This window comes from Cimex lectularius, unplaced genomic scaffold (assembly GCF_000648675.2).
Source record: "Cimex lectularius strain Harlan isolate CLEC.00 unplaced genomic scaffold, Clec_2.1 scaffold176, whole genome shotgun sequence".
Classification (NCBI taxonomy): domain Eukaryota; kingdom Metazoa; phylum Arthropoda; class Insecta; order Hemiptera; family Cimicidae; genus Cimex; species Cimex lectularius.
In genome coordinates, this window is record NW_019392891.1 from 670,730 (window position 1) to 690,696 (window position 19,967).

The 19,967-nt window shown below is 35.7% G+C and overlaps 1 protein-coding gene across 1 annotated transcript in view; it reads right to left on the bottom strand.

The window, feature by feature from the left end:
- Positions 1-19,967, bottom strand: part of LOC106674064 — a 309,474-nt gene that overhangs the window by 57,059 nt on the left and 232,448 nt on the right. Inside the window, exons 5-6 of the mRNA XM_014406506.2 lie at positions 3,107-3,316; positions 2,782-3,048 (exon numbers count right to left, since the gene is read on the bottom strand). Coding sequence (XP_014261992.1) covers positions 2,782-3,048; positions 3,107-3,316 — 477 coding nt within the window. The remainder of the gene's footprint in view (positions 1-2,781; positions 3,049-3,106; positions 3,317-19,967) is intronic.

Here is a 19,967-nt window from a genome sequence, read left to right on the forward strand (position 1 = left end):
CACGACCGTTTATTTGCCAATCCTTTTTATTTTCTTTTTTTTTGTCAGTCCATTGTCCTTTCAACTTTGTTTACGCATTTTTTTGCCCTCATTGAATTTTATGATGTAATAAACCTGTGTAAGTTTTAAAGGTCATGGACAATTAATCATTATTCATTAATGATATGTACGGATTTAACTTTCGGGACATTGATTTTTCACCACTGACATCTCGACTGACAAACTTTCCCCCCTGTTCATCCATCATTCACTTCTGCCTCTTTTTCCCTAAAAATTAATTCAGATACTTGTCCTCGAAAGCTATTTGACCCTTATCAATCATTCAGTTTTTCTGTTTTCTTTTCTTATTATTGAATACTTCTGACACAACAGGACAAAGTTTGCGCCTACCGTGTACTGTGATGTATATAAAAGTGTAAAAAGTACGATGAAAGGTTTCAGACAACAAAAATTTGAAACGTCGAACTTTGTTTAAATCTGTAAGCCTCATTTTGTTTGCAAATAAATTTTAGTACTAAGCCTGAGAGTAGGTACTAGTAATTTAAGTTCTATCAAACAATAACTGCCTTAATATCACTAATGTTATGAATACTACATAAAGCAAATACCCAAAATAGTGACCAAACAATCGAGAATTTATCGTACTGTAGAAAATCCTGGCCACACTAAAGTTTACGACATATTACAAATATACTGCTCCAGAAATAAAATGACGCTTTAAAATTTTGATATTTTTGTTGTATTTGCCTTTTCAGTAATAGTAACACCGACATCTTATAATTTAGGTATTTATTAAAAAATTTGGTTAGTGTGAAAATAAAACTATTTCTCAAAAACAAAAAAATTAATGGAAAAAGAAAAAAAATCAGCTTTTTGCAAAAACATAAAACATTACAAAACAAACTTTACAATATTTAATACGGTGTATTACCTCCTCTTGCCCTCATAACACACTCTAATCTTCTCAGCATGCTCATAAGAGATATAAAAATTCTAAGATTTTAACGACTTCTTTCAGAATTTCATCCTAAATTTCTACTAACGTAACTTAGCCTTAGTATAACTAGCGTTATAAAACACCCAAAACATCGATCAAAGAATGGAGAATTTATCGAACTGTGGAAAATCCTGACCATAGTTTTTGACATATTCGAATACACTTCTCCAGAAAAAAAAAGTTACGCTTTGAAATGCTGATATTTTTTATCTACCTGCTTTTTCAGTAATAATTAACACCGATATTTTTTTATAATTCAGGTATTTATTAAAAAATAATAAAAGTGTGAAAATAAAACTAATTCTCAAAAACAAAAATTTAATGGAAAAAGAAAAAAATTCAGCTTCTTGTAAAAACATAAAACATTATAAAACAAACTTTAAAATCTTTAATACGGTGTATTACGTCCCCTTGCCCTTATAACACATTCTAATCTTCTAAGCATGCTCATAATTAAGACTTGTGGAATTTCATCCCAAATCTCAACTAACGTAACTTTCAGCTCAGCTAAGGTGTTTTGAGTGTTACCCAACGTCTGAGCTCGTCCCAAAATTACTTGATGGGGTTCGAATCAGGGGAGCTAGCCTTGTTAGAGTGTAAATCTCGAAGGTAATTCATAACAAAAGTTGGACTTGCATTATCTTGCATGAATAAAAATTGCTCGCTAATAACAGGATCAAATGGCACCACATATTCATCAAAAGTTTCTGCCACCTAGATTTCTCATTATGTGACGACCTATTAAAAATGCTCGGTGTTTGCCGATAAAAGAGATTCAACTCCACACTGAACCGCGTCAGAAGGATGCGCTTTCGACAATGCAGCATTGGCTGTAGAAGTTGACTGCTGCTCGACAAACTCGAAGACGTCCATCTGGTGAATGGAGGCAGTACTGAGGACTCGTCTGAAAACATACCATTCCTTCATGACAGTCTCTGTCCAATGTCTGTGTTCGTTGTAAAGCGATCCCGCCGGTGGTTCTCACTCAGACGTTTTTGAGACGATTAAGATGCAGTGGAAAAGCTATGTCCCAGAGGGTGAAATCTGATTGAATCGTTAGTCAGCCAGTCGCTTGGCTCTTGGGTCTGGTATCCGAATGCACCTTGCAGTCTCCTGGTACCGCCGTATGCCCAGCAACCGTCGTTTTAAGCAAACCTAAAACTCTCAAAGCGTAGAGCTGATTTCTTCCATCCTCAAATGATCGCTGATTACGGCCATTTTCTAAATCGTTTTGTATTTTTGACACCAGCAAGGTAGCGAATACAGGCATTTTTGAAGTATTAAATGCCCTTGTTGATGATTTTAATTGTCGAAATTTTAATTCAAATTAAGAATTTAGCGGTTTTACCTCACAATCGGCGACAAAAATAAATGCTTTCCGTCTAATTATCATTATTAAAGAAATAAAAATATGGCCAAAATATTATCAAATTAACAAATAAATCAAAATTGCAAGATGATGAGCGTTTAATACTCGAAATCCGCATCGTTTGAACAACAAATCTGTGAATAGAACTATCATTTTCAAAAAATGAGAAAAAAGCAATCTACCTGGGAAAACAGTTTTTGAGCTATATAGGTCTTAATGTCATACCTCTGAGATGAATACTTTTCTTCAAGTTCCGAAAGAGCTAACGGCAAAAATATATACTCTTTCAAATAGGAGAAAAATAATAACAGCAAGATTTAGGATATAACAACCAAAGAAAGTATCATGCTTGCGTATCCATTAGCAGGTCTTCGGACAGTATCCGGTAGAAATGGATAAAAGAAAAGCGACCTACCTGACTAAGCGGTTCGAGAGAGCTTGCAGTCGCCTCTGTGTGAATACTGTGGAGGAAGGCTTCGTACTGTTCCAGCTTTTTTAGCCGGTACAGCAGGTTGTGGAGGAGCAAGGAGATCTCCTGGCGGACGGGCCCTTCGACGGTGACGCACCTCTGGGCCACATCGCGAACGTGAGACATGACCCGCTCGTCTCGGAAGTCGTACGGGAACGTCTCGGACCACTCGCCCAATAGCTGGACCAACCTGGGCAGCAACTGTGCCCGTTCCTAAAATAAAACCCGTTTAACTAGAACAATTCTTTGAGGAAAATTTCCATGAACTTACCTTGGCCGTAGCGTTTTTGGCTTTCAGCTGAGATTCAGAAAGTGCGAAGATCTGCCCGAGAAGATCGTGAGGCTTTATGAAGAGCCGGGAGGTTAGAAGGAATGCGAAGAGGAACGCCCTGTCAGGATAATAATCGACGGTGGGCACCATGTGCTGGACAAGAGCTTCTAACCTTCCAGAAACAAGGTTTCCCTCGCGGTACATGACCGCCTGGAAAATAAAAAACAAGGATTAATTTAAAATATATTGAAAATTTTATGTAGATATAACAACATACTATGATTTTCTATAAAATACACTAAAACATTAATTTTTATTGAATTGTTCATTAATACATTTTTGGAATGACTTGGTGCTAAAGAGATAGAGAAAACAAATCAAGATTAAGAAAATTATAAGGCGGAATAATTTTCAGCTTGGATCAACAGATCAATGGCACGGGAAGTCCCGCGGATCCATAAAGCCAACGGAACTAATTCCAGCCAAATGTTCAACTGCTGATGGCGTGATTATAGTGGAATTTAAGGAAGTTCCCGTCCCTTTTTAACCCTTGCCTTTGCCCGTCGAGGTGTAAAATCACCATTCAAAGAGAACCGTCGTAATGAGACCTTTCTCCAAGACTTCGACGGCGGAGATGGAATTTCATTAAAATATGTGTTTAATGTCTTCTACGTTTATCTTAGAAGTTTATTGTAGAAATAATCGATATTCATTTAAAACGTTAGCCGTTCCAAAACGGAGTTCTTGAGATTTCTTTTGGACTGATTTGGGTCGTAGGATGTGGACATATGAGCCACATCCTACCTTCAATCGTAAGTTATAAACTAAGCAATCTCTCAACATATTTTTTTCTTAGACTGATACAGATTTGCTAAGTCGCGGCTTTTTCTTTTGAAAAATGGTTTCAAAATGAAAGTGAACCGTGATCAAGCACGATATTTATCTATCCAGAGGCTGATACTTGTCCGTTCTGTAGAAACAAAAGAACCATTATAGTCGACTATAGGTTCAAACGATCAAATCATAAGTAGAAATGCAATGTAGTGGAAATCAAATTCTAAAGCAATCAAGAATAGAAGAGATGGCATTTAGCGAGACAATGTGGGCGGCTATAAACCGTAATGGGCTTGTAATGGCTTGGGACAAAACTCCCGTTCAACCGTATACGACCGGGTTACAATATACTTTCCGGCCACTGCGATGTCGTTTATGGACGTATGCTTGTACGGCTGGACTCAAATCCGACCGAATTCATAAATCGAAAGAAAGCCCCGTTGGCGAGAAATTGCCCACCCGACAAAGACATAGTGTCTTTCACTCTTAAAAAAACGGTCGGATGCAGGGCGAAATGAGATCTAATATTTTTCGGACTCATACCTCCAAGGACGAAAAGATTGGGAAGACCAAGGAGGGATAAATAAATGCGCCTAATCTAACAGTTCCTATCTTAAAACGGAAATTGAATTATGTGTCACTTTGAAGAATTTTTCAGCGTTTAATGAACTTTATCAGGCTAAGATAAGAATAATATTATGAAGTTCAAAAAAGAAGATTTAATAGACAAACTGACCTTTAACATAAAGAAAAAGATCGAAAAGTGACATGTTCTCTACACGTTACACATGTATCTTCTTACTTGTGTTCGTAAATATTTCCGGCAAAATATTTTAATGAAATTCATATATGTGTTTAGGCATAATAGACGGCATAAATTATTTTAATTAATTATAGTTCTTATCTAAAGCCTTGGTTGTAATGTAAAAGCAAGGTCCTAGGTCCGGTCGTGAAATTAGCTTTTCATCTCAACGAAGGACTTCAATAAAAGTATAATTAATTAAAGTTTTAATGAAACGTTATACTCTTACTACACGATATAGTGTGATTCCGACAAATATATGATATACTGAATATATTTTTACATCTATTAGGTTTCGTGGGTTTGCAATTAATTAATCTTTAACTAAAGCTTTGGTTGAGAAAAAAGTCAGTATCACGAGAGGGATTCGAACCCACGAGCTTGGGCTAAATACGCCGCTGCTCTACCACTTTTTATCTCAACCAAAACCTTAATTAAAGATTAATTAACTGAAAAGAATTTATTTGGTCAATCGGACCAAAAAACACAAGAGATGTAATAAGCAAAATGAAGTATACTTCACTAAAGCTCTCCCTGGCCATTTCATTTGTCACCGAGAATCAAATAGATTACACGACATTTGAAAAATGGCAAAAAGGAGGGATAAAATTCAAAACGTGGGGTTGAGATGGGAAGTTAGTGTCCGAGTGGATCGAGGACACGATAGCTCAAGTGGTAGAGCAGAGGCGTATTTGGCCAAAGGTCGTGAGTTCGAAACCCGCTCGTGATACAGACATTTTTATCTCAATCAAAATCTTAATTAAAGATTGTTATTATTATCGTGTATACTTTTTAATATATGAGTTGACATTTTACGATAATCAAGCTATGCCATATCACTCGGAAGAGCATGAAAATTTAATAATTACCAAGTTTTGGTATACTGGGTGATTCGCTACTCGTACGACAAGTGCTTATGCAAATGCATCAAAAAAGTACGTATGAACCATGGCCCGATTTTCAACCCTTTCGAGGATATTAAAAATTTTAAGTGTTCTTCTTTTAACTATCTAAGGTTTTCGTTATAAATCCACTCGTAGCAAAATAAATACAAATAAATTTTTATGAAATTTTTTTTATCGAAATTATTGGGTTGTCCGGAAAATAATGCAGGATTTTAAGTTTTCATTAAAAAAAATCTATATAAAATATTCTGTTTACGTTTACAGGATTACTCATTTGTATGAATGTCAACACTTATTAATCCTCTTCCAAATGATATTGTTTGTTTACCTCTGTAGCATTCCGCTACTTGGAAATAATTCAGTCATCCTTATAATGTCAAAGCGAGAATTTCGTACGATTTTCTTTTACGAGTTTAAACTCGGCCGAAGCGGAGCCCAAACGGCTAGAAACATTAACCAAGTCTGGGGCGAGGGTTGTGTTAATGAGTGCACTGTGCAAAGGTGGTTTAAAAAATTTCGGGAGGGAGATTTCAGCCTTGAAGATGAAGAAGGTCGTGGAAGGCCTTCCTCTCTTAATGATGATGTTCTGCGATCAGTGGTGGAAGAAAACCCCAAAACAACTGTTCGAGAACTTGCAGAGCAACTCAAAGTCAGTAAAACGACCGTCGCTGACCACCTCAAGGCGATTGGAAAAGTGAAAAAACTCGAAAATTGGGTTCCACACTCATTAAACGATCGCCAAAAAAATCAGCGCTTTGATGTTTGTGCATCACTTCTTTGTCGAAACAAAAATGACCCATTTCTGGCCAGAATTGTTACATGTGACGAAAAGTGGATTCTGGACAGTGGCTCGACAAAGGAGAAGCTCCAATACATTTTCCAAAGCCCCCAACTCATCAAAAAAAGGTAATGGTTACGGTATGGTGGGCTTCATTTGGTTTAATACACTACAGCTTCTTAAATCCTGGCGAAACCATCAATGCTGAATCATACTGTAACCAAATTAATACCATGCATCAGAAATTGGCAGTAATGAAGCCCTCTTTGGTCAATCGGAAAGGGCCCATTTTGTTGCATGACAACGCTCGACCACATGTGTCACGTGTAACGTCACAAAAATTATTGGAGCTTGGCTATGAAACTTTGCCTCACCCACCCTACTCTCCGGACCTCTCGCCTACTGACTACCATTTTTTTAGACACCTGGACCACTACTTACAACACATAATATTCAAAAATCAAACGGAACTGGAAAATGCATTTATTGACTTTATCAATTCTAAAAATTCTGAATTCTACTCAGACGGAATTAATAAGTTACCAACACGTTGGGAGAAATGTATTGAGAGTATGGGAAATTATTTTGATTAAAGAACATTGCTTTAAAGTAACTAGTTTCTTTTTTTTTTGTTTAATACCAAAATCCTGCATTATTTTCCGGACAACCCAATAACTAATCTGTTTATAACTTTCAAACGACTAAACGTATGAACTACAGGTAGTGGGCACAAATCACACCTATCACAATCATTGACAACGGGGGATACAAAATTATGTGTTACAAGAGAATTTGCACAATTCGTCCTTTATTTTTATAAATTTTGATGGCTTAAAATACAACTTGTTTTTACACAAACTGAAAGAAGAGACCTTCGGCATTCCAAGGGCTGTACGAATGTCGAATTTGAATAAAACACAGAGGATTTCGGAATTGACGGAACAACGTACTTAAAAAAAAACCCTGCAGCGAATGAAGCTTAAAATTTTTATTATTATTAAAATTCGTATGTAAGGCTTTAAATGGTGTTTAAAAAGAATCGTAGTGAAGCATATTTTAGATTCGGTAATTTTTCATAAATAAGGTGCCATTACTCGTAAGACAAAGTTCAACAGGTGCTTATACACCTCAAACGCAACAGAAAGTTGGCAACCATGTCCTATACTCAACCCTTTCGCAAACATTCAACTTTTTTTTTTTCAAAAATCTACGTTTTTCGTCATAAATTTTCTCGTAGCCCTTGAACTTTTCGTTTTTCGGGAAATCCAAAAAAGCCACTAAAAATAAATAGCATTTAATTTCCTTTAAGAGATTTCCTTCTACACCTTTCAATTTATTTTTTGCTAAAAAAACACTAAATCTTCTAAATCGTTCAAAAACGATTTCGAAATTTAAAATTATTGAAAAGCTAAATTTGCAACCTCATTGGAAAAATACACTGCATAAATTGGCACATTTCCTAACAACTTTTCGTTTAACAACCTTTCTAGCCATATACCTTTTTCATTAATTACATGGAACCAAAATGCAAAAATTTTAAGCTGAATGGAAAAAATGTCATGACGGTGTGAAAAAGGGGAATAGCGTTAATCTTGTAAGTAAATTTTTTGTCCTGAGCAAAATTGATTTCCCAACTTTACTTAATAAAAAATCACTAAAAAAAGAAAACTTATTCAAAACACATAATGAAGAGGCAATATTCATAGCGAACAACCAACTATAGGAGAAAATGTCTACACCAAATAAAGACAAAAAAAGGATAATACAGAAGTTGTCAATCTCAAATTTTACGTAATAATTAAAATACAAAAAAAGAAACAGTCAACGCAATTCTTTTCCTTCGTTGTTCAATATGTTTGTCTCTTTTGTATGTGTTTTGTTTCAGTTTTACGTCGAATTTCTTGGGGTTTTTTTAAGGTTAAAGTTGGGTTTTACAAGTTAAAATTTTAATAGACGATTTCAAATGATTTTGAAGACTCAACCTTGGAAAGACTTTCAATTTATTAAGGTTTTTATCTCAACTAAAAACCTTAATTAATTGAGAGATATTAATTGGTCAAGCGGACCACGAAAACTAGTGAACTTGGAAAGACTGTAACACTCAAGCGACCTTAAAATAGGTCAAAAGCTTGGTAGTAACTATTGAAATTGTGGTTTTCATCCAGATCATACCGAGATCCAGATTATTCGTGAAAAACAGGTCATTGGGATCTCAAGCTGAAAAAACTAACCAATGGTTCAAAAGCTACTTCAACGATAGTCTTCTTAGTAAACATTGATCTCATAACAAAATCAAACTTCAGGCTGCAGGATATTGCAATGAATTTATTCTTTAGCAAAGAAATTCCAAAACGAAAATATGACGTTTGTAGGTTCACAATACCGCCAAAATTGATTACCCATTGATTCAATGGGTAAAAACGTCACCTGTGAGTTGTTTGACTTAAGAACATCACTCCATTCACTTGTAAATCGTCCGCGTTAATTAAAATAGCGGGCGACGAGGACGGCTATTCAATAAAACTTTTTGGAAAGGAGTTGGGCCAAAATTGTTTGGAACTTTTTGCTTAAAGGGAAAGCGAGAAAATGCCTAAATAGCATTTGGCTTATCTCCGGGCATGTAGAGCCGGTCCTGACTTATCTCTAATTTTTGAAATACAACGCTCTCGTAATTGGTAGAGATAGAGCGGAGGCGTCGCCCTTATCGACTCCTTTTCTTTCCGAAATCCGAGATTTCAAAAGATGATATACCATCCCTTGAATTACGGCAGTGCAGTCTCGTTTCTTATCATTCCGCCCACTCTAATTAATTACGACACATATCATTTTTCCGGTCTAATGATTATGTTACAGGTTAAGCTCTAAGTTGCCTGGGGGAATTAAAAATCGCCTATTTTTTTGATATATTTTAAAAATCTGTGATAATGTACGAAAATGTTAAAAACCTCAATAGATTTGGATTTTCTGAAGGTTTAACTTATACTGATGTGTGGTGTTTAGTGACCGTTAGTTAATGATTATTTGGAGATGGTTTTTAGAAAAATATTTTCTTTATCGTGCCAACGTTTCGATCTTTATTGAGATCATCGTCAGCGCCAGGGATTTATAAACATTGTTTAAATTTTATAAATACATGTAGGATGTGAAAACAAATGAATATATACAATGCTAGACAATTTAAGATAAAAAAAATGAACTTATACAATGCTAGAAAATTTTAGTTTAAAATAATGAATTTATACAATGCGAGAAAATTTTAGATTAAAAAAATGAACTTATACAAAGCTAGAAAATTTCAGATTAAAAAAATGAATTTATACAATGAGAGAAAATTGTAGATAAAAAAATGAATTTATAAAATGCTACAAAATTTTAGAACTAAAAAAATGAATTTATACAATGCGAGAAAATTTTAGATTAAAAAAATTAATTTATACAATGCTAGAAAATTTTAGATAAAAAATGAATTTATACAATTCTAGAACATCTAGAAAATTTTAGATTAAAAAATTAGTAATCTAAAATTTGTTAGCAATATATAAATTCATTGTTTTAATCTAAAATTTTCTAACATTGTATAAATTCGTTTTTAATCTAAAATTTTTTAGCATTGAATAAATTCATTTGTTTTCGCATACTACATGTATTGGTAAAATGTAAGCAATGTTTACAAATCCCAGGCCCTGAAGATGATCTCAATAAAGGTCGAAACGTTGGCATGACAGGGAAAATGTTTTTCTAAAACCTAAATCACACAAGACCGCACTTCACGATGTCCAAATAATTATACATTAAAGAATTAAAATTTAATTCGAAACAAAAAAAAAAAGAAGGAGGATTACTGAGGCTAAAAAACTTTCTTCCTAGAAAACCAAACTGGAAGAAATTTTCTAAAAGTTCTCCAAAATGTAAGAAGCTTATCTGATACTCTTTCCTCTCTTCTATAAATCTCTAATAAGGGAAACTTCCTGAAGGTTTAATCTTTTGCAAGCTTAATAGCAAACAAGTGCAAACGTCTAAAAACACGGAAAGTAGAAAAGCCGCTTTTAAGGATCCAACTCATTAAAATCACACGTGCTTCGATTCTGCTATGCACGAACTAATCTTGTTCTCGCCGGTCCGTCGTTTTATAGTTTTATGGAAGCATACCACCATCCGCGCCCAAATGGGATAATGGCAATATAGGATAGTGCGCGGAGGTAAATAGAAACATTACTCGGCAGGATTGCCTCTGGGCGAGCCCCCAGAGAGTTATGGACTAATAAAAGAACATATCTGGGACATAAAAGGCAGTACATCACCAACCCGCAATATCCGAGGCCTTTCATTCATTTCCACCCAACGAGCAAAGTATCTCCCGTGATATTTGATTCACCGAATCAGAGCCGCAAATCGTTAAACTATGTCTCTCCGCTCGATGCTGATTGCACCATTACATTAAGGAGAGTTTTTTTTATAATAAAAAAGGGTCCACCTTGACATGTTTAAATTTTCATGACAGACGAGCTTTGCCATTTTTATACCGTCCAACGTAGACCGCCTTCCAAATAAAACACGATATAATTTTTCTAAGGACGACCTTTTTAAAAAAGAGCAGGACCTGAATGATCAGGTGGGTAAAAACCAAATAAACTAAAACCGGTAAACGGTCGACGGCCTGCAATGAGCTCTCAAAGGTCCGTCGAGTCAATAGGGCGAGAGGGGCTTCATTAAGTTTGTATCGAAGCCCCAGGCGGATCTCTTTATGAATTAATAACTCGGTTGATCATAGGCCAAAGGGCTAATTGTGACCACGGATGTCCATCCGGTTTTACTTTGAAGAGGGACCCTTCGGATTTCTCTCCCGGCTGTTACGATCAGACGGGGTCTTCAGTATTTCATTAGCTGGCAAATAGTTTGGCTAGTTAACCCGACCGAGACCTCTCCTTCAACGACTTCAAGCATAGTTAACATAAAAGACGAATACGTCACATTTATGAGACCTTTCACATACAATTTACAACAAAAATTTTCGTTTAACAAAGTTTCCTTATTATGTGATTATACACTGCCCATCAAAACAAACTGACCATTTTCTTTTTGCACGATAAAATGCCAACTTCGAAAAAATCATATTTTCCCGGCTTAAGTCATAGATCTGCACTAGGTCTCTTTTTTTAACAAAATTTACGCTGAACAACATGACTTTTTACATACTTCAAAGCTTCAGTCATTCATCACTAAATCCTTTTAAAAAGACTGAAATTGCACTTTTGCAATTCATGCAAGAGACATGGATGTAGAGCTCCTTCAACCTGATGATGAGCTAAAAGCTCGAAATCCGGATCGTTGAAAAACAACCTAGTGTGAGTATGAACTATCTTTTTAAGGAACCTGTTGATTTTTATCACTAAAACTTTATATTGAGCGAGGAAATCACCCTCGGAGAGGTGCCCTATAGCAATCGATAGGAAATTTTAATAAGGTTTAATTTATCACCTTCCTTTTTTGCCCGATTTATGAACAGTTCTCGAGTCATTCGAGATGACGGAAAAATCTCACCCGATTTTCAGGAATGCAAAAATTTTGTACCGTCATATTTTCGCAAATTTTGCTCTCTGCAACTTTTATTCCGAAGACTTTTTCAAAAAGGTGAACAAGGAAGCGAAGATTCTTACTTTTTCCTAATTTGACCTTTTGGGAGATGCAATCTTGTCGATAACCATTAGTTTACCTCATCACGGAAATTCAACTTTTTCTTCCCATTTCGCAGACGTTGTGGTATTTTGGCTTCGAATACCGTAGGTTTATGTATGGCAAAATCAGGAGAAAAAGGTATCAGCATTTTTTCCATGAGGACGTGAAAAACCACGTTTTTTGGCCAAAAATCACGAGTAAGTCGAAACCTGTTGAGAAATCCGGCAAAATGGAAGGTGACCAATTGATAACTTATTAAAACTATCTGTCGTTATGGCGCTGCTCCTGGACGATTTCCTGGATACACAGCTCAATTTGAAGTTTTCGTAAAACGTGCAAAAATTTTAATGTTCCATAATTTTTGTATTTACTGATGAATGACTAAACCTAGAGTAACATTTTAAGCACAGTACTGTGACTTAAAAGGCTGAGATAATATGCATTTCCAAAGTTGGCCATTTTTCGTGCAAAAATTGAGGAATCATTTTGATGGACAGTGTGTGCTGAAACGATACACAGTTTGGGTCAAGCAATTAAACTTTTTATTTTTGAATGTTTTATCTACGTTCTACCTTTTTTTTATTTCCACCGTTTACATTTTATTATTCCTTTCAGGAATTATAAAAACTGCGCAACTCTTCTAATTTGCTCTAATTCCCTAGCAGGATAGATGGCCAGGCATTTGAGCATGACAGTGGCAGTGTCATAACATTATTAGAGTAAGGAGCCAGGGAAAAGACGTCAGGAGACTGAATGTAAATCACTCTACAATAGGAAGGGCTCTTCGGGGCATCACACAGACAGGGACCGGACAGGGTCGAGCTCGGTCAGATGGGACGGTAAACTCATCAGTCATCAGCCAGAATTTTACCATAAATCTCTTCCAACAAATGCAACGGCATTTACCGGACGTGAGTCGTGCCAGAGGTGGAAATACTCGCTGTTAAATGGGACTTTTAAACATTATTTGTTTTTTAACTTTTATAGTCGATATTTTTTTAAAGAATTAGATAATATACCTTTTCGTTTTAGATGTCTTATTTTTACAAACAAACCTAATTTTTGGTATGCTAAATATGAATAAACACGACCACATTAAATTTTAAGGGTGGTGCCTTAATTTTTTGATCAGTGTATTTAAAAAAGGAAAGTTTACTTGCCGAAAAGGCACATGGCCAAGATGAAAGAAAGGTACTTATTTGTTTTTTAAATGTGCAATTTTGTTAAACTATTTTTTTTTTTTTTTTTTTTTTTTTAGTAATCTAACTTTTGGGTGTATTGTTACTATTTGTTATACTGTATATTTTTAAAAATAATTTTAATTTATTTTGAATTTTTTAAATTTTTATTGTACATTAACGGAGTTTTTTAAAATCTTAATATTATTTTAAGAGTGCACAAAAATTTAACATATTGGATTTTTTATTGAAGTATGTTTTTCATTAGTTAGTACTTGATTGTGTTAAGTTTTTTATTTAAAGTTTTTTCGCTATTTTGTGTAATATACATGCGTTCTATGATTTTTCTTTGTCCAACGAGTGATTTTTTAAATTGGGTGAATGTTTTGAATAGTCTATTTGTATAAAGGGTGTTCTTTTTAGATGGGCCGGTTAAATTTCTCTTGAAGCAAAAGATATCGAAAAGAGCCATGGCGAAAAGTTGGAAAAATAGTCATTTGGTTTGCTATTAATTAATCACAATTCATGTTCGAACTGTCGGCCTTGAATAAAGTAGCAATGAGTTGATCTTTTTAACCATTCTTCACTGGTACTCAGGGCGATGGTCATGGGAGATGGATTGACAAGCATTTTCTATCCTTTCCTGCAGTTCTTCAATTGAGGTTACTAGTTATGATAGGCGTACACACTGTTCTTTAAATGGCTCCTCGTAAAATAGTCAAGTGGAATTAAAAAGGGTGGCCGAGGATTCCAACAGATCGGGACATTAGGTCCTACCCACCTAACCCGGAAGTGACGATACAAATAACGTCTCACCTGCAAGAACGGTGTGCGGAATTGTAAATCCTCTCTCAAAAAATTAGAAAATAAAACCCTTATTCAATTTTTTCCCCCAGAAGTCGACACCAAACTTTGATACTGTCAGCCGCCTGATGATGAAGAGAGTACGAAATTCTCGGACTTTCCTCTGCCCACGTTCAAAAATTCCAACGGTTAACTTGGATTCATCGGTCCAAAAGTATAGACAGTCCTTCATAAGCATGGATGAACGTTTTCTTCACCCTCCCAAATCGACATCTGTGCAAGGAACGCCTGTCTTACCTGAGTACATCTCTAATTTTATTTTTTGAAAAACCAAAAATCCTTCCAACACTTCGAAGAGAGGAATTCTGATTTAACATAAAGTAAAATATTCAGCTCATCGTCGAAATTACGCTGACGGTTTGTTTTTGCCATAACTTTGTCATTTTGTGCCCAGTTTAAAATCCGATTGCAATATTGTTTACAACGTAAAAATTGAATTTTTGAGGTTGAACTGAGCATGAGGCATCCTGCATAATTTTTCTCCGACGAAAGTAAAAATTTTGCACCTAGACTAAAAAATAGTTTTTCACATTTTTATTTCACACATTTTTCACACTTTTTTTCGTAGCGTCATTGGTTGAAGAGAAATTCAGCCGGGCAATCTAAAAAGACTCCCTCTATCTATAAAAAAATATATATTTTACTATATTTGTCAATATCTTGCTCCTGTCTAATAGAAAAATTATCATGTTATAAAGGAACTGATGAGAGGCCAGTCTCATCAGTTCCTTTATCACTAGAATACTTTGATTAAACTAACTGAAATTTGGTGTGCTTTTTTTCAATTATTGTTAGTCTTATTTAAGATTAACCATAAATTAAATACGAGCTGAATGGAAATCTTTAGTTGAATTATTTAACCGGTCAAAGTTATTGGAAGGGATTAATCTGAAGGGGAAATTGGTAAAAAAAAGTCCGGTTTCATCGGGGGTGCAAACAGAGGGCGGTTTCCCGTTTAATCCAGTCAACCTCCGACCCCGATGAAGGGAAGACGGGCTTCGTGGAGCGAGAACGGCGCAAAACTTAATTTCCTCCTGTAAGCCTAATGTAGGTTGTGGTAAAACAAAATTAGCGAAAGGGCCGCCCACCCCCGACCCTGAGGGGACGTGTTTTATTTACAAGTTTTACCCTCAGATAGTTGGAAACGACGGACCTATTCGGTGTCATTGAACTAAAGAAATCAATTATACTCAGACGCTCTTCTAATAATTGCTTTTCACGGAAAGAACCTCTTCTTAGGGATTATAGACAATGGGCTTTTAAGCTTTTGATAAATTGCCTCTTTGTTAGAAAAAAATCTACTTAAATCAATGAGACATCTAGCTAAACCAAAAAATAATCGACCACCGCGCAGTGCCGTTCATCTCTACGACTGAATTTGGAACGAATTTTTTAAAAACTGTATTAATGTGTGGTTGTGAATTAGTTAAAAACTGCATTAGAAGCTGGCCAGACGAGAGGTCAGACTACTTTGCAACCCTTGTTTCCAACCAATTCTCAATTAAAATGTCATGGGCTATGTCGGGATTTTAACCCAGAACCGCTAGTGTGAAAATACGAGTCTCCTTATCTAATCTATCAGCGCCCCCGCCACTAAAGTAGATGATTCACACAGTCTGCCTCTTAAACCTAGCAATGTAAGCATGTCATTTTCGTATATTTGTATTTACTGAAATGGTCTTTAACGAAGGTTGTTCTTAGGGGGGTAACGAAAAAAACAAAACAGCTCGTGTTTGGTTGGTATTTCTTCGGGTTAACCGACTTAAAACCAAGCTGATAATCTTCCGGCAAATATTTTGATTGTAGTACAGAACCGTGAATAATAGTCTATAGAGTGTCGAGTGTCAAAAAAAGCCAAAGGTATGGAACGTTTTCCATTGGTAGAAAAAGGCAATTTTAAATGACTGGAGGATTTATGCACGAAGGTAAAATTTGTGAACTTAAGGACATAGAGGAATTTAATACGCCATTTTGTATAACGCTGCTTTAAGGAGTGGTGATGACTTTTGACGGGATCGGGATTTCATAATTGCAGAATCGCACAGTCAGAGAAGAGATACATGCATAGTATGGTATGGTGATAAGGATACCAAGAAGCAGGGTTTGTACTCCACAGGCACTGCAACCTTCTGGCTTATTGTACCTTCCTAGTTCCTTAGTTCAGCGCAATAGACTCCTTCCCCCTAGAAGTATCAGGTATTGACTGTTGCTGCTACAATTTCATTCCCGAAGTTTGTTTTGTCTGTTAGGTCCATTGAGTTGTTGCTTCGCATTCGATAATGAGATGGGTGGCTGTTTCTTCCTCCTCATTACATAATCTGCAAATGGGATCATCGTTGTATATGCCCATGTTATGTAGATGTTTTCTCAGATGCCAGTGACGGGTCCTATCACTCCTCTGAGTTTAGCCCTCTCCAGTTGCAACAATTATTTTGCCAGTCTTGGAGAGGGTTGTTTCATCATAAGTTTACTGTGACTAGCACCGCTCCACTTCTCCTTTTGTTTTGTTTGGATCCATTCTAAGATTCCTTCCAGCCAGGATCTCTATATTGTTTTTGTTATCCCACTTATAGGTTCAGGCCTATGTATGAATCCTCCTTTGGCCAGTGTGTCTGATTTCACGTTATCCAAAATTCCGTTGTGCACTGGCACCCAAGATATAATCAGATTGTTGTGCTCACCAGGTTTTGGAGATTTTGCATGCATTCACTGACTAATTTTGATATAATTTTTAAATGCTAATGCTTTAATGGCTGCTTGGCTATCAGATCTTATGGGGATTTTTTGACAAACTCTTTTAAGATTTTACAAGGCACAAGCATTGATGGCATGTACTTCTGCTTGAAAAACCTAAGTGTACTTCCTTAATGAGTTTGATTGATCATGTTTTGGGCTTGTACACTAAATGCCCGATCCGATTCCTTCGTTTGTTTTGGAGCCATCTGTATACCATATCAGTGTATCTGATGCTCTCCTGTGTTCCTCTTTTCCTTTATAGTCCGTTGAAACATTGCAGGATGTTGGGAAGAATGTTTCTGGGATATAGTCAGTCCCCATTTCAAAGATTGGGTGTCTAATTTTGTTACATATAGTTGTATGCCCGAATTGTTTAGGTCCTATCTAATTTTATTGTTTTTGGAGCCTAAATGAGCTTTTCCTAGCCTCTCCTTGTATGTATATTTCCAGTGGAGTTTAGCAGATTTTCTAGTGCAATTGTAGGGGTTGTTCTCATTGCCCCTGTGATACATAGGTTTGCTAGTCTTTGTATGCTGCCGAATGTGCCGGCATGTTATATAGAACAACGGACGCAGTCATTTAAAATTGCCCCAGGGGCAAACAGTTAAAACTCCTGCATCGACCCTGCTCAGGAGAGTGAGAGGATCAGATGCATGCTCTAAAATACCTATTGGCAAGGAAGGAATTAAAGAGTAAGTGTGTTTATTGTAGGGTGACCTTGAATTTCCGAAGCATACCCAGGTTACTACCTCTATCAAAAACTCCGAAATCGAGGAAGACCGACGATTCCTTCTTCTCTTAGGTAAGCATAGGCGTAAATCCAAATAGATGGTCGTGGATTATATCAGATGAGTCGAAGATTTGAGGAGAGTTTTCTTACTGAGTTTTGCAAGTAGTTTACTAAGAATTGACAGATGATGGGACTGTGTGGTCATGTTTAGGGATTGGGTAAACTATATATGATTTCGTAACGATGAACTAGATTATCGACCTGCTGGATACAAGAAGTCTTTTCAGAGGATCTTCGGAAGAGGTCAAAACAAAGGTAAAGTAAGGTTTAAAGTAAGATATCAAATTATTGTTGTAATTATTGTTTTTTCATGTTTTAATTGTTTGTTTATATGATAATAAAACAGGCCCTGAAGATGACAGTATAAAACTGTCGAAAGCTCGGCGAAAACCGTAAGGAAGTTTTCTCTGTTTTGACCTCTTCCGAAGATCCTCTGAAAATACATCTATATATGATTTCCTTAAGTTGGGAAATTAGTAGTAACGAGGGTTGGTTTATAATGAATCTTAGGTCGAAAAATATGGCATTTGTTGAGAATTTCAAAGATTTGAAGGGGGTAATGAGAACAAATCCAAGATACTAGCATAAATCAATAAAAATCTCGACTATTATAGATAAATTCTTTTTATGTTGGTTTCATAAATAAAATGTAATGATAAAGAAATTCGATGCAATATAAACGTAGATGGTCAATAACGTCTAAATGATGAAGTTTGGAATATCACAAAGAGTAAAAAAAAAATCAGCATGAAAGTAGTATTTATAAGAGAATGTTCGGTATGATAGAATCTCGAATAAGGACATGACTGAGGTCTGCAAGGAACGTTTTGTTTTATCTTACATCTTCGCTTCGTTTTCTGCCCTTTTATGCGGGCGCCCTTCAATCCCTTTATTGTCGAAGTTTGGTCGGACTCTTTCACGGTTTTCATTTCAGAAAATTAAATCACATAGTTGGGGAAATTAGGCGTGAGATTAAGATTTAATTGAGAATCCGATGAATTTCATCGTTATGGTTATAACTTGATTTTTTTTATAGAGGGGGGAACCAGGATGAGGAATTTTCGACAGTTATTGCGTTTTATGGATCGATTTTTATATTAATTTTGCCGTAAATCATAAATCATGAAACGAAAAGACAGGATTCGTTTTCACATCTCATTCGGCACTGTATTCAGAAACGGGTGGAAAATTAAGCCCGTAACGGAGCAAAAACGTGAAAGTACCACCCGTGCTTTAGATCCTTTGTATTTCAAATTATAACCGTACCTCAGGATTTTAAAAAACCAACAGGGGAATTGATTTATACTAGAAACTGTAAATTTTTAATTTGTTGTTTTGTGTTGAATTGCTGTGTCTTATCAGACACTGTCTGAAAAAGCCCAGGAACAGAAAACGACAAGACATTAGTATACAATATTCTGAAATCAAATTTTATACGAGTAAACCGCAAATAGAATCGGTTCCGTAGTATGCAGAAAGTCATGAACTATAGATAAAGGTCTGGAATTGATTTCTCCATACGACAAGTCAACATACCCGACAAAAATGTCAGGAAGGCACTTCCACAAGGCAAATTCGTTAGATGGCCGTCATACCACCGTGTCCTCTACGTTTCAGAGCTAAGGGTATGCCTTTGTTCTTACAGCGTCAATTTCGCTTATTTATTAGGTTATTTAAGGCATTACGTTGCTGACAGTTGTTTTTCTTTTAAAAATGTTCGGGGTCCAGGTAATTAAGAAATATCTTATAAAATCCAATTATTTAGCAGAAACTCTATTCAAATCTTTGCTAAATACTGTCGAGACATCCAAGGATCAACAACAATCTTCCATTGACCTCTACCTTCACGGTACTCGGGAAATTGACAAAGAAGAACCACCAGACCCACCATCCAGCCTAACTCAATGGACGTCATATGTTAAATTTATTTTTAAAAATAAAAAAATTCTGTTATTCTCTCTCTCTACAAAAGAAATCTTATTCAATTTCCTATTTGTGCCTTTTATTCCACTTTAGAGATTATCAAAGTTTGTAAATTTTGTCTAAAAAATTTGTTTAATAAAATTTAATATATAATTCTACATTCCAAAAATTACCAAAGTTTGTAAATTTTATTTTATTTAGCCTTCTATGTAAAATTTTTATTTATTCAAATGTTATAGGCAATTCTCATTTTATGTTGACCAAATCATGTTTGAAATTTCATATTAGCCAATTCACATATTGTAAGGAGAGAACGACCTGTATGCCAAAATTGTTTTTGGTAACACCATTAGTAAAAGATAACCTCGACCGAAA